Below are 14,845 nucleotides of genomic sequence, written 5' to 3'. Positions count from 1 at the left end.
CCGCAGAAGATCAAAGAACATTTCATAGAAGAACAAATAACTCCATTGTATATATATCGGCGTAGAGCTAGGATTTTATTCCACTACAACCACTATTGGTACTAGCTCCACTATGGGTGCACTTACCCTATTACATTTCTGCGATCTGCATCTTTTCGAAAATTTTGTTCATCTACGAGAAGGTTATTTTAAATTTCGCCATATAGCCAGTGCGCTACCAACTTGTTGCGTTCTGAGTAATAAATTTTCCAATGATAACTACTACCGGTCCCCGCAAGGTTGCACCCAAAGGCCAACCGGTGACAATTTATTTTAAATGGAGCCGACCTTTATCTAAATCAATTTCAATTCACTTGCAATCAGTGCATGCCAATAATATTTTTTAATTTATTTTCAACCGATGCACATCCTTTCGAAAAAAAAGGCTCCCATCGACGGAAAGTGCTATGAAATCGATGGAAAATTTATGTATTTTCAATTGACACTAGCCCATTTGATTTTTTGTGTCATTTTTCACTTGTTCCCACATTTGGTTGTGTGCGCACACCGAAGCCCCTGTTTTTTCTGTGTAGGCGCACAACATTTTTATCTGGTCGGAAAAGTGGTTTCCTATTTTTCAAACTTTTATTTCCGCCAGCATTCAACATGGCTCTGCATCGATAGCATCGCTTTCCACAGCCTGACGTTCGTGGTAAAATTGTTCGCTCCTGTGTTATAATATACCGATGGAAAACTATTGCACCGAGCCAACATTACTGCACACCTGTAACGATTTTTCCTAACAGAAAAAAATGCTCCAACTGCGGTCATTTGGTGTATTTTTTCTTTTCATTTTTAATCGAACCGGACACCATCGGTGTGACATTTTCTCCGCTGGTTCGTGTAAAATATAAACGATCACGAAAAAAAAACCTCAGCACCTGTAGGTGAACATGATTCGGAAAGATAAAACGGTGTGAAAAAACGATGTAAAAACCGACAGAAGCGGAAACAGACTCGATGACAGGCGCAACACAATCACACGATTTCTTCCTTCCGCCGCCCGATTCGCTAGTCAATTCCATTTTGTAACGGTTTTTTTTCTGCTTGTTTTATTGAAAATAACATTTACTCTGTCGTGAACTGTTTGCAGTAAAATATGTAATGAAAAATCCTCGCGAAAATTATGAACGAGACACAGCTAAATTTCAAACGCTAAATACATTATCCAATACACGTATAAATTATAAATTTACCAACGATAGCGAAACTTTAGAAATGTATTAACAAACCGATAGAAAGATATTCCAACGGAAGTATCAATAAACATCACGCTAATTCAATATGCACACAGCTGCATTCATTTTCTGCACGAGAAAACACTACCAGCCAGGGTTTGGGCATAACAAATTGCTTTTCTAGCCTCCCAGCAGCAGCAGGAATAGATGAAAAACAGCTTTTCCTCGGGTGGGGCGCAAAAAAAGGCAATCAAAATCGTTTAATTTTCCCATGCAACGTTCCACCAACCAACGCCGGTTAAACGTTACCGCCGTTTGAGGAACCAAAACACTAAATAATAAAACAAAAAGCGCTGCACACTTCACGTGTTCGGTGCATGCAGCTCCTATATGTTTGTGTCGTTCCGTTCCCCACACACAACGGCGAAACGTCCGTGCACCGAATGCGTTTCCCGGGCAGGCGGGAAAGATTTATTGACTATTTTATTTCATTTTAAATAGCATTAATAATCGATGCTCGCGAGTGTGTTAACATGAATAATAACAATAATAACGTTGTCTTCGTCTTCGAGATCGGTCGATCGTTTTCCACCCGCAAGCGCAACCGAGGCAAAAGGCACCACAGTGAAAGTCTTCCGTCCGTCCGGGTGTGTGTACTGAAACAGCTGAAACCGATCGGACCGAGACCAAAAAAACCCCCGAGGGCGGAAAAAAGAATGGACCATCTTGGGGTGGTGCTTCTTCCCTTCTGGTGGATGATGGTTCTGCGCGGTTACGGCCTAGGCTAAGGCTGCATTTTATTGGTTTACATCTGGTAATGTTGTGGCTCATCAGCCGGCATCACCACACCGCGCCGGCCCTCCGCCGATTTATGCTCGAGCTAACTCGTGCCCGCCAGGCCAAGCTGGTCGAAAGTGCACACGATCGCGTTTTGCGGGAACACTTTTAGCTCGTTGGCTCGTTCGGGGTTGGCTTCCAAACGGCCACCAAACCAAAGTCCACATCACCGGTAGGAGACCAAGCCCGGCAACCGACCGAACCAAGATGCAAAAGATTCGTACGGGCGCGCGCGCGCGCTGCGGCGTTTCTTTACTTTGAGAAGCAATTTTGATTCAATTACCATACACCTTATCGACCGGAGCCCGGTTGGGGAGCGTAAAAAAACAAGTGGAGAAACACCGCCGCCAGCGTTGTTCAATCACGAAAGGCTTAAATATGTTCATTATTACACGTTTTGCTTTATCTGAACGCTACCACTCACTCCGAAGCCGCTCAGATTCGGGCGGACGATCCGTTAAAGATGTTATGAGACACATTTGTTGTAGTTCTTTATTGGCTGGAAGCTGGAAGCCTCTTCCCGCCTCTAGAGCCTTTGGAGTGCTGTCGCCTCGTAATGGCGAGCGACGCCAATCGCAATCGGTTTTGCAACCTGGTATTAAATAAACAAACCGCTACAGAGTAACGCTGCACTCATATAAACGTCATTCGACCAAATACAAACATTGTATTGATTGGAAGCGCTTATCGCAGGACGAACTGATAAGCCACCGTCTGGCAGCTGCTGTAGCACTTCGGATTGGAGCGATCGAGAAAACTCCACCGTTCAAAGATCGCTTGTGGAACGCTTCATAGTTGTGGATGCGATTTTTTGTTCCAAGTTTCTAATCAAAGTAAGTAACCCTGGGAGAACGCACATTTCCTAGTTTTCCTCTCGTCTGATGGAGGAAAAAAACGACGCTCCGAACGTTCAGCTTCAGTTACTCCGTTGTCTATCTCCTGCTCGGTACAAAGTGGCTCCTCATTTTCTTTCCTTCCCACCCCCCGCACACCGAGATCCCGACCGATGGTTGTACCACTTCCATGCGCTCACACTCAATGACAGTAATAATCATAAATAATTAATGCTCATTTTTTCGAAACTTCATTGTTTGCTCAACAAGCGTCACCCGCCGTCAGAAAGGCGGCGGAGTTGTTGTAACCCGTCGAACGACAGAACTTCATCTCGGGCTGAAGATCGTAGGGTTTTTCCCTCTTCTTCCTTTCGCCGTCGAGCGTATCACCATAGTATGGACGTAGTGTGTAGTACGTGAGTTTCTCTTGTCGTCGTCTTGAGATGGAGTTAATTGTTGCTTACTCGCGGAGGGGAAGGACAACGGATGAGTTTTCAAGTGAGATATGGATGGAAAAGCGGATTAACAAACGGTATGTCGCGAGGGTGCACGACATCATAATCACGGCCGTACGGGATCCGCTCCCGTGTCCCCGATGCATACGCCGGTATTAGACCGCTTGGTTAAGTGGTAAAGGTCTCAGCTGAAGTACGCCGTTGCTTCGATCACACCACGCACACTTGGACTTGTCTCGTGCTCGTTGGGTATGTTGTTGTTACCAATGCGCATAGGTTCTAAGTGTCGCTGACAGGAAAAGAGACGAACGACGAAATCGAACCCGGTTCCCGGTGATGAATATTCAAATTCTTGGTTCTTGGTTTGGACAAATAGAATTGAATTACATTTGCTTCCATCTTTCCCATTTTGGATACGATGTAAGAGGCTACTAGTTCACCCCTTGAACCGGTGAGGAACATTGCTGGCCTACTTAGAATCTAGTAGATCTCGTCGATGGAGATACGACGAGGATTTCTTGTAACAATCTTGACACGTACGCTCTTCTAATGTCGACCAATATCTAATAACACCTTGTCTCACTCTATCTCTCTCTCATTTTAGCTGTGCAACGAGGTCGAGTGCCACCATCGCAACCACCGGGCATACCGTACGGCCAGTACTCGATACCGAACGGTGACGCCGTGACCGGCTTCAACGGTCACTCGTATCTTAGTTCCTACATCTCGCTGCTGCTGCGCGCGGAACCGTACCCGACGTCCCGGTACGGCCAGTGCATGCAGACGAACAACATCATGGGCATCGACAACATCTGCGAGCTCGCCGCCCGGCTACTGTTCTCCGCCGTCGAGTGGGCCCGCAACATACCCTTCTTCCCGGATCTCCAGGTCACCGACCAGGTGGCGCTGCTGCGGCTCGTCTGGTCCGAGCTGTTCGTGCTGAACGCGTCGCAGTGCTCGATGCCCCTGCACGTCGCCCCACTGCTGGCGGCCGCCGGGCTCCACGCGTCCCCGATGGCCGCCGACCGGGTGGTCGCCTTCATGGACCACATCCGGATATTCCAGGAGCAGGTGGAGAAGCTGAAGGCACTGCACGTCGACTCGGCCGAGTACTCCTGCCTGAAGGCGATCGTCCTCTTCACCACAGGTAAACTGCTGGACAATCTGTTCGGCGATGTCCCCGCCCTGCTGGCGACAGCCGCCGCCCAGCTGCACACCCTCCAGTCCGAGTCGGACGTGATCCGCCTGGTGCAGGTGCACCTGTACCGCAGCACGCAGAAGTCCGACTCAGCGGGGGCGTCGGCGTCAGCGGCGGCCTCGACGGGACCTAACAATACCTCCGGTAGCGCCACCTCACCCAACAGCTCCCTCACCAACATCACCCTTAACAGCTCCAGTGGCAACTCGTCACTCGCTTCCTCCACCTCGCTGGTGTCCAACTCGGGCCAGGCGGAGTCGAACGCCGCTGCCCCGAGCGGAGTGCCGTCCTCGCTGGCCTCCCCTTCGGTCACGACGACTAGCAGCTCCGCCGCCCCCGAGGCGAACATCACCACCTCCCATCATAACCACAATCACAACAGCACCACTACTCACACGCACTCTAATAACAACAACGATCTCAAGACAGTTAACCATAACCTTAACACACCCACTCACCAACACAACAACCAGGGGCAGGGGGCGGGTGGTAATCCCGCCAGCAGCTCACCGTCGCTGGTGGCGGCCGGGGTTGGCGCACTGTTCGGCAGCAATGCCCAGTCGAAGACGCCACCGCTGCCTCTGTTCAGCTTCCACCAGAATACCCCGAACCGGTCGTACCACGGCACGCTGGACGACTTCGTGAACCTGAGCAGCAGCAGCCCGTACGGTGTCGGCCATTCGGCCTTCTCGTCCGGCTTCGGCACCGGTGGCATCTTTAGCCCGTATGGTGGCAGTAGCCTGCAGGGTCCGATGCCGTCGGCCGGACCGAAGTACCTCGGTCACGGCGGCGCTAGCTCGGACTACAAGTTCTCTCCCTACAGTCCCTGGAGTAGACGATAGTCGCATGCGTCGAAACACCGGGCAGGAGTAGATCCGATCGCTTTGTAGCATTGCGAGGATGCCATGATCTTGCGGATGACCTTTGCTCTGGGGCGAAAGTCACCCGAAACACCATAGCATCTCCTAGAGGTCGGGAAACTATTAGCCATATTGTGTACGTTGTAGTCGTAACTCTAAGAGCCCGTAGCCCGTAGTCTTCTGTACAGATGTAAGCGAAACATTGTAACAGTATTCGTTACCCTAACGATCCACCGCGCTGCCATGTATATCTAGACCTTACTTTAGCTGTACTCACTAGCTTACTTCACCCTATTTATTGTGGTACTTATAGTATTTATTGGTTAAATTATTACAATCCCTAGGCAACGGTTATGTAGATTCGTAAGCTCGCGAACTGTACTGTACTGTTTTTTATTGTGTAAAAACAAACTACCACACGTCGCCGTTGTCGTCGTCGTCGTGGGCTATTTCTGATCCACCTTTCTTCCTTCCTTCCCAAAGCGCCATGCGTTGCGTCGTCGAGGTTTTTGGCTTCGTCGCACAAACCACGGCCTCAAGGAGGAACTAGGACTTCGGAGCAGAGACTTCTCGCTAGAGTGTAGAGAAAAAATAAATGCGCTTTTCCTTAGCAAAAATAAAACCGTTCGGTGTTCCGTTTCGTTACCCTACGTTTGTATGTAGGGGGTTGTAGTTTCTAGCTTGCATCACAGATACGCTGTCTATCGTCGATTCCGTTCGATCCGGTCGCAGTTGTTGACTCATCTGATAGAATTAGAAGTGGCATTGGTAGAGTGTCCGCCGCGTGTAGTGTCTTCCCAGTTGGCTTTCCGCTCGTTAGAACCTCAAGCTCCCCCAACCTCATAAGGTACCATTTGTCCTACCAGAAGGAGTTCTCGTTTCTTTTTCAGGGATTTCGCGCGTGTGTTTTTTTTCCAGTTTTGTTTTGTAGAATAGCTCACGAGAGGAAATTGTCGCGTTGTCGCATTTTGCATGATTCAATCTTGCCCACTGTCGTCCGTCAGAATTCGTGTCCCGCAATCAGTCCCCGGTTCGGTCTTGTCGTCTCCAAGCTCCACACACTTGTACTTCGGTAGGTTGTAGATTGGATTAGGTTGTACAACTTCTCGAGAATTTGCCGCATTTTCCTTGCGTTAACCAGGCCGACGGGTTTTCCTCACCTGCGCACATCATGGCGGGGTGCTCGCGAGGTTTCCCCCCGGAGGGTTCGGGGCAAGATCCATCTCCACATCCAATCCATCCAGAGGCGTCACATACTCCAAATTCCTAACCAAACGTTCCCGGTATCCGGGCGACAACAAGACAAACGAAATGTTGCGCATTATGCGATGGGATGCTTGCAGAAGACGGGACTACAAAAAGCAAATCCAACGTTGCGCCATTCGTATGCAAAACGATAGCGGGTAGTAGACCCGCCGTCCAAGGCTTTACCCGAAGGAATTCCGCTGGGGAAGGAAAACTCTCTTTCTCTCACTCGTGGGACGATCTCGCGCGTGGCGGGATGGGATAGGGTGCTTGGAAAACGGTGGGACGCGCGATCACAAGGCGAAACGAAACGGAATCGGACACAACAACGCACGGCTCGGTGCGCAACGGGAATGTGCATGTGTGTGCCTCTTGAAGATTTTTCGTTGTTTGCTTTGTACTTGCGCACCGTGGCCTCTCCAGAAAGCGCACCGTGCCCGACGCCACAAGTGCCACCGATCGGGGCGAGCGCGCGATCCGGTCGCCGTATCATTCAAGGAAACACGGTTGGGAATGTTTCGGAGTTCGGTACGGCACGGCCCAATCCGGCGGGCGGAACAACGGGCGGAAGACCCCGCCGAAGCCACGGCCAAGATGGAAGATGTGAAGTGAAGCAAACGCAAAACATGAATTCATGTCTCGTGCATTTTCATCTTCATCATCATCATCATCATCAACGCCACGAACGTCGCCGTCGTTGTCGTTGGCTCGAGGACGGTGCGCCACTGGGCCGTGGTTTTCGTGACGCGGTTCGGCAAAACCCATCACTCCCGCAGCCTCGCTGCAGCAGCAGCCGGCCGATCTGACAAGCCGTGTCTCGCTTGGGCTGCGAGCCAGCGAACGGAAAATCCACCGACGGTTTGGAAGCTGCAGCAGTAGCCGTTGCCCGAGGGAGCGCGGAAACGGGACGAACTCCCCTTCTTCCGGAACTGGTGCATAAATAAAATGTACCGCCTTCGGATCTGCGCTGGCGGATCTCGCGGTTCGCTCCGGAACGCCACCTTCCTTTCCCCCCAAAACCCGAAACGGAACGAAACGGAAGGATCTCGTTTGGAGATTAGAGACCACGAGACCGTGAGCTTACCGCTGCCCTTCTTCTGCTCTCGATCTTTCCGCGTTGTACGGGGAAAAGGTCACCGAGATGGTCACACCAGGGAACGCTTCGGCCACCGTTGCTCTCCAGCGGAGACTCCGTGAAGTCGCGTGAACTTGGCGCGAACCGACGGAACTTCTAGTCCAAACATCGCCTTTTTTTTTGCTAATGGATCGCACCGACCTGACCATTACCACCGTTCGTTCGCTTTCGGGTGCATGTTTCGCGGAAATTAAATTGAAATAATTTCACCACACAATCCTACTAAACACACACCCGCGCACACGAGAGACATATTCTTCGCGGTAGGGGTCGCGGTTATCTCGCTCGCAGGGGCATTCGTGCCAAGATGTTACGACTCTTGGCGCCTTCTTAGCGACACGAAACGTGGAAGCGCGCGAGTTCACGATTCGTCCGGGGTCTTATCAGGGAAAGGTAAATTAGCGTTGTTTACAAGAATTGTAATGTACCAATTGGAGAGTTTGACGGTGAATCGAGTACTCGCTCCCGAGCGCCACAGTTTATGGTGGTTTATTTTGGTTCCGCATGATCATTCTCGAAGTTCTCGGGTAGTAACGTACTTTAATTATCAATCACCAAAAACAAAGAGCAGTAATGCGCAGTTGATTAACTGGAAATCTTTTCAACGACTCTTTCGTGTTTGTAATTTTGGGTTGTAGGCCAAGAGACAGACTGGTTCTATTAGAACAAACGCCGTGCGTAGTCTCCAGTTGAAAAAAGTAACTAATCGGGGTATAACTAGGATCAAGTTGATAATAACCGTCAATTTGAATCATGGTCAAAAGATTGATTTTTAATGCTAAATTATAAAAATAAATACACCCAAAATTATGCAAATCACAAGGAAGTGTGCTTCATGAAACAGAAGCTTCCCTTTTTTTGATTTTATGTTTTAGAAAAATGATTCAAATTGATCCAAGCAACCTTCGAAACACATGTCGAACCGGGTAGATCATGTAGTTCATTTGGAGTTCGATTTACGTACATCATCAAGATTATTTATGACACACGTCGAGACAATGCCCCCATTCGCGACCGGAAAATTATTTATGTTGTGAAATTCGTTTAGCTCCCATCCGAACGGACCGAACAAAACTCATAATCGAATCTCGATAGCCCCGACAAAAACGTTCTCGAGTCGGGAACGCAACCGTTTGCTGGCAAAAGTTTTGGAAAACCATAAATAAAAATCAACAGCGCGCAAGAATTATTGTAAATCAATTTCTTCCGCTCAATAAATTCCCAACTTCCCCAAAATGGTTCACCGCGCGAACGGGGGCCCCGAATGTGTCATATGTGTTGTGGATATTTTTTCCTTTCTTTTCATTTCTCCCCAATTTAAAGTTATGTCGCGCGGGTAGCCAGGTTTTCGCCAAACGTAAATCGGGAAAATTTTCGTTTTTTTATTTCCGCTTGTTTTTGTTTTGTTTTGTTTTTCCTGCCAAATATTTCAAACGCAACGGGCAACCTTACACCAGATCAAACATCATGTGCAGTCACTTCCCAACTAATGTAAGGAGAGGCATAAAGCATTCCAAATCGAGGGGAAATAGGGAAAAACTTCTATGGAAGTGAACACCGAGAAGAGTGTCACAACAGTATCGTTGTGCATCCGTGGTGGAATGCCACCCGCTTGTTTTCAATTGTGATGGAAATCGGTCGGCGTTAGATCAAACGGGCTTTAGTTGGTTCAAGGACGTAAGAAAGAGATTTTTAAAATTCTTTAATGTGAAAACAAACGGAAAAGGAAAAGCATGCACCAAAACCATGTGGTATTTTTGGGGAAGTAAGACGATCGAAGCGACGACCCCGACGACAGCATGGTCACGTGCTCCACGTACGGGCGATAAATTCCAATACATCACCCAACCGGGCACGTCGGTCGAAATCTGGCCCGTAGGATCGGATGTACCCAGTTTCGGAAACATTTAACGGTGACCTTCCCCCGGCACCCGCTCACCACGGGATTAATTAGAATGCACAATGGTATAATCCGACGGGAATGTGTTCCACAAATTGATTCCTGTTTTATCTTGCGCAGACACCGTGTATCACCTTCACCAGAACAGAAGTATACAACTAACGGATATGGGATACGGTAAAGTTGCCCCTGCTTTTGGGGACCTTCACCGACTTTCGCACCCTAGGAAGCGCCATTCTCCCCTCCCCATCCGTGTGGGATAAAGTTTTCAAAGTTCCGCCAGTAGTTTGAACTAATAAATTAAATTGTTTGCACATTCGCTCGTCGTTCGTGTTCCTGTTCCGGGGGCTTCATGGGGTAAATTTGGGACGATTTGTGGAGCAAAGTGTGTGGCTTTGTTTGTACCTCTTATCCAGTCCACTAATCTTCGACCCTGGGACCTGGTGGAACTCGGCCCGCTGCCACTGACACCGACCGGCGTGTCGTCTTTATCGTCTCCAAACCTGAACTCGCCAGGGGAGTGGCGCCGCTCTAAAGGAGGTGTTTAATCTTGGGACCAAATTTACATATCAAAACTAATGCCACGAAACAATGGGTTGCCATTTACCACCGAGCTCAGAGGGTGTCCAAAGGTCTGCCCCGCTCAGAGTTCCCCCTGGTGACCGAAAGGGTGATGCCCATAACAATAACCGTGTCCCTTTTTTCTGGCTTAATTTAATAACCACCCACCCATCCACACACACCTCCCCACGGTGGGAGGAAATCTAACGCGCCGGGAAGAACTTTCCCGGATTGCCAGCGGCCCCGAGAATCCCTTTTCTCATTTCCTCGGGAAATGTCAATTTCCTGTGTTTCTTTCCATTTCGGCACGTGCACCGGAGGGCCATCCTGTGGCAGGAGCTGACATTTCTGCGGCCACAGGACCACGACCGATTCGACCCGTTGTTTCTTCTCAAGCCGTAACGAATTCTTTTGACACTTCCGGCGACACGGCGATGGTAACAAGAAACAGTGACATTTGCGATTGGTTCCGCTCAGTTTAAAGGGCATCGCGAATGGGAGGTGTTAGGAATGGTTTCCAAAAAAAAAAGGGATAAGATAACACGGACCTTCAATCTGGATAGGCCGAGACCAGGGCCATGGGGCCGGGCGAAGAGTGCCATTCATCCAGGATTGGAATTATCTTCGCGCTCGAAATGAACTCACCAACTTTTGCTTTGCCATTTTTTGTTGATGTTTTGATGTCGGGTTTTGTTTTAATATGCCAGCTTGTGCTCGGTGTGCGTTATCTGGCGGGGAAATTGCACATCCATTTCCACGTCCAAAAACCGGCCCCGGACGTGACTCTAGCCAGCAAATGAACAAGCAAAGGGCAACACTAACAACTTCACCCGACGCGTCGGCGGATGATTTTCGCCTATCCGATTAATAACGGCATAAATAATCAACCCTTAAGCCGGAACCCCTTTTTTCTGCGGCTTCCCAGCTGCGGTTACGCACTTCCCAACCCCTCCACCAACCCCGGAAACGAAAACCTCGTTTCCGTTCCACCACCCCACCACCCCCACCGGGTCAATAGAGTGGATAAGCAGCCGTTTATTTGCGGTGTTGTTTTCGTCCCCGTTCCATTCTCGCCGAGGCTATAATTTACATACTCCTAAAATCCGATTCGCAAACTCCCCGAAAACTCCCGCAGGACGCTCAAAATGCTGCAGGGCAGGTTCCGGGAAAAAGGGAGGACGGTCGGCGGGTAAACAGCCATCCGGTACAAATGGTCGGCACACGACCGAACACTTGCTACCATTTAGCACCTTCCCGAGGTTTGTGACTGCGGGATTCACAACGTTCGCGATAAGAATTGGCGACCCCTGGAGGAGGACAGGGATGAAGAGTTAGGACTTGGGCAAAGTGTCACCACCTTCATGCCAGCCTTTGGACTCCCCAACATTTCCACATTGATCCCAGCGCACCCCTCATTAGGGTTACGCTACGCGATTGACCGCGCGAGGATAATATGATTCTCCAAAGTCAAAAACCCGCACAAACGCGAAACCAGCAGGTTGCGCAGTGGATATTTTAATTATAATTTAATTCATTTGCCCACTGAAAAGGTTAATTATCACTTACCCAACGCCCGGCGGTTGGCCGTAGATGACGTCTTTTTGGGGAGTAATTGAAAAGTTCTGTTCCGTCGTCGGCCCTCTAGGCACGTGCATCGCGTGTTGATGGATGCCGCGACCTGCACTTGAGCCGCGCGTGTGACACGAGAGTTGTTGACACGCAATGCAGCAAGCTCCCGATGGATGCATTATGAACGTAGTTATTGAAGGGTGGAGGAAAAACACATGCCACGTCCTACTTGCTTCACACCTTCATGTCAGCAAGCACTACAGGGAAAGGGCATACGCATAGTGCCTACACCAATCATATCATACACCACAGGATTTAATTCTTACCCCCTACCATGATCATCCCAAAGAATGCACGGCGAAGGTTGTAAATTGCGGATAAAATTGCATATGAAATTACGAAAAATAGGTGCGAAAGGTCGTTCGGGATTAAATCCATCGCTGAACCGGCTCCGACTTGACGAGAATCGTTCGGTGCTAGAGAACACTCGAGTAGACGGTAAATGCGGTACAGAGCTGGCGACTTTTTAATGCACATTGAAACACACACGGGGAACACATGAACACGGTTGAATGTGCGATGAAAGATCACACACTTTCTACTGATACAGTCGCACAGTGGGACAAATAGTCAATTGACAACCGAAACATATTTTAATAAGCGTACAAGTTTAAAGACTTTAATATCGAAAGCAATAAAAAGAGGATCGTTTGATTTTTGTCCAAATTCATTTTGAATCTTCTCTTCAATGTCAATTTTATCTTTGAAAATTGTTTTCTATGATTTTTTTAACCCTGTTTAGTTGATTATTAAAAACTACCTGCTAGTTGAAGAAGCATTATAAATAATATTATCAAATAAAAATTTGCTCTCATTCAATTCATTTTCCTCATTTTCCAATAAATTGAACCATGACCACTTGGCAATCCCCAGACGACCCAATGTGCATTGTCAGACAGACTGTGGCCGATACGCAGGTTCGTTTGGAAACGCGCGTCCGCGCATTAACGCCATAAAGCATAATCATCACCATAACAATAAACCAGGCGCATTATAAATACGGTATATTTTTGCAAAGATAATAAAACGAGTCACTTTATCGCGCTAGCCTAACGCTTCATTGGGCATGAAGTCCTGAGGGCTACCGGGAAGTAAAAAAAGGTGGTATTGACAAATTTCATCGAGTGGAAAATTTTCCCATCAATTGGAAATTTGGTTCCGAGATTGTACCGGCCGAGTGGTTCATCATCGTTTAGGGGAAAAAAATCCTCCTCTTCGGTATTTCCTCGGTATGGTCGTGGACTACATGGGTCGGTTGTCTGCATTAAGCTTATAACCTTAATCCAGCCACCGGGACAAGCCGGTGATAATCGTCCGGTGCCGTGATTATCACACAACATCCTCCCCCATCCAGGTGACGCACACTACCCGGTGCACTTCCGGTGGCAATATCGTGTCATGTAATGCCCATTAAATCCCGCTCGGATTGCATTTTCCACAACACCTTATTTAAAATAGTTGTCACACACTTTTCCGCCGCGTTAACCCGGAAGTAACCTATTTAGACGATCGGGTCACGAATGGTCACTGATCGCGGTTGCAAGATCCAAGCGCGCGTGGGTCAAGTGAAACAGCGGAAACCCAAAAACATGCACCGACCCATCGTGGAAACGTGATACGATCGTGTGGTTTCGGGCAGGACATTTTAATCCTCACCCGAAATCGGACGGAAGCAGCCGAGATTTATTCCCTCCGAACTCGCCGGCCCGGTTCCGTTCTGTTGTCTTTACGCCTCCGCCAGCTGATGTGGACAAACTTTGGCTTGTTTTCATGAGCTCAACCCGGCTAATCACATTAGAAGTGGAGCGCTGGTGCTGAAAGCGGCACAACTACTTCCTTCCTGTTGGGAATCCGCGACGAGATCGTGGTGAAGTTCGGCTCCCGCCGGCCACCCTTGGCGACCCGGTGCGATCGGAAAGTGTGCCGACAAAAGCGACTCCCAGGTCCGAGGACGGGAGTAGAAAATCCCAACTCGAAACATCGAAGTCGTGGCGCAGTTCCGGCGTTTCGCTGTAGCAAAAGGTTACCGAGCCTTCGCCAAGGGTCGCCTGGCTGCCGGTGCCGGTGCCAGCGTCGAAAAGCCACCCAATTACAACGCCAGAACACCCTACCCGGCAGGCCTCGGCGGCACCTTAATCACCTTAAATATAATAAAATGGAATAATCCCCCTCGGTTTCCCTCCGGCCGGGATATCGGTTGGTTCCGTGCTCGTGGTTCCGGATTCCGATCGCACCCGAAGGATAAGGAAAGCGAACGTACGAGAAAGAGCGGACGTGGAAATGCTGCAAGCGAGGAAAAGCGGAAGGACGCTCTAAGCTCTTTAGCGCATCGGCGAAACAAAAACGATCACTCTCTTTCGTCGGTTGCAAACGGCGCGGAGAAAATGGAGCAAGCTTTTCTTTTTTTTCGGTAGTCGATAGGTTTTGGGCGGTGGGTTTTTGTTGACCGGTCGTCCCGGAATCCGGGTATCTGATACGAATATTGCCATTGCCGGGCCGCGGTGACTTCGATCGACTTTGAACCGGCCCGGGGCAGGGCTTTTCCGGTGCACTGCAAAATGCCAAAAGCCGAAAGGCCGCCAGACAAAAATAACAATAAACAAACACCGACACCGACGCGTGGTTGCGCTCGCTGGCCAAACATTGGCCCGTCCGCGATTGGCCCCGGTTCGGATTTTCCGTGCTCGATGAACGGTGCACTTGTTTCCCGGTGTGGCGCCTTCAGCAGACCGGGAAAACAAATGAACTCGAACACAGCCATCGAAAATCCTACCCCGTAATGGGTGGAAGGGGTAGGGGGGGGGGGGGGGGGGGGGGAAGGGAAATGTGCGCGATGCCGAAAACCTCAACTGCACTGCCGGTGAAAAGTAATCCATCGTAAGCCATATTATTAATTTTTACCTCCGGGTTTTCCATTACACATCGGAACAAGGATAGGAGGAGGGGGGATGACGGCGGCTTGAGGTTCACAGTTC

The 14,845-nt window shown here is 49.3% G+C and overlaps 1 protein-coding gene across 1 annotated transcript in view; it reads left to right on the top strand.

Annotated features, from left to right (window-relative positions):
• LOC131285847 (nuclear receptor subfamily 2 group F member 1-B) overlaps positions 1–14,845 on the top strand; it is an 82,303-nt gene that overhangs the window by 40,524 nt on the left and 26,934 nt on the right. The window contains exon 3 of the mRNA XM_058314702.1: positions 3,947–4,489. Coding sequence (XP_058170685.1) covers positions 3,947–4,489 — 543 coding nt within the window. The remainder of the gene's footprint in view (positions 1–3,946; positions 4,490–14,845) is intronic.

Source organism: Anopheles ziemanni, chromosome 3 (assembly GCF_943734765.1).
Source record: "Anopheles ziemanni chromosome 3, idAnoZiCoDA_A2_x.2, whole genome shotgun sequence".
NCBI lineage: Eukaryota > Metazoa > Arthropoda > Insecta > Diptera > Culicidae > Anopheles > Anopheles ziemanni.
Note: the sequence above shows the minus strand (reverse complement) of the source record. Positions and strands in the feature narration are given on the sequence as shown.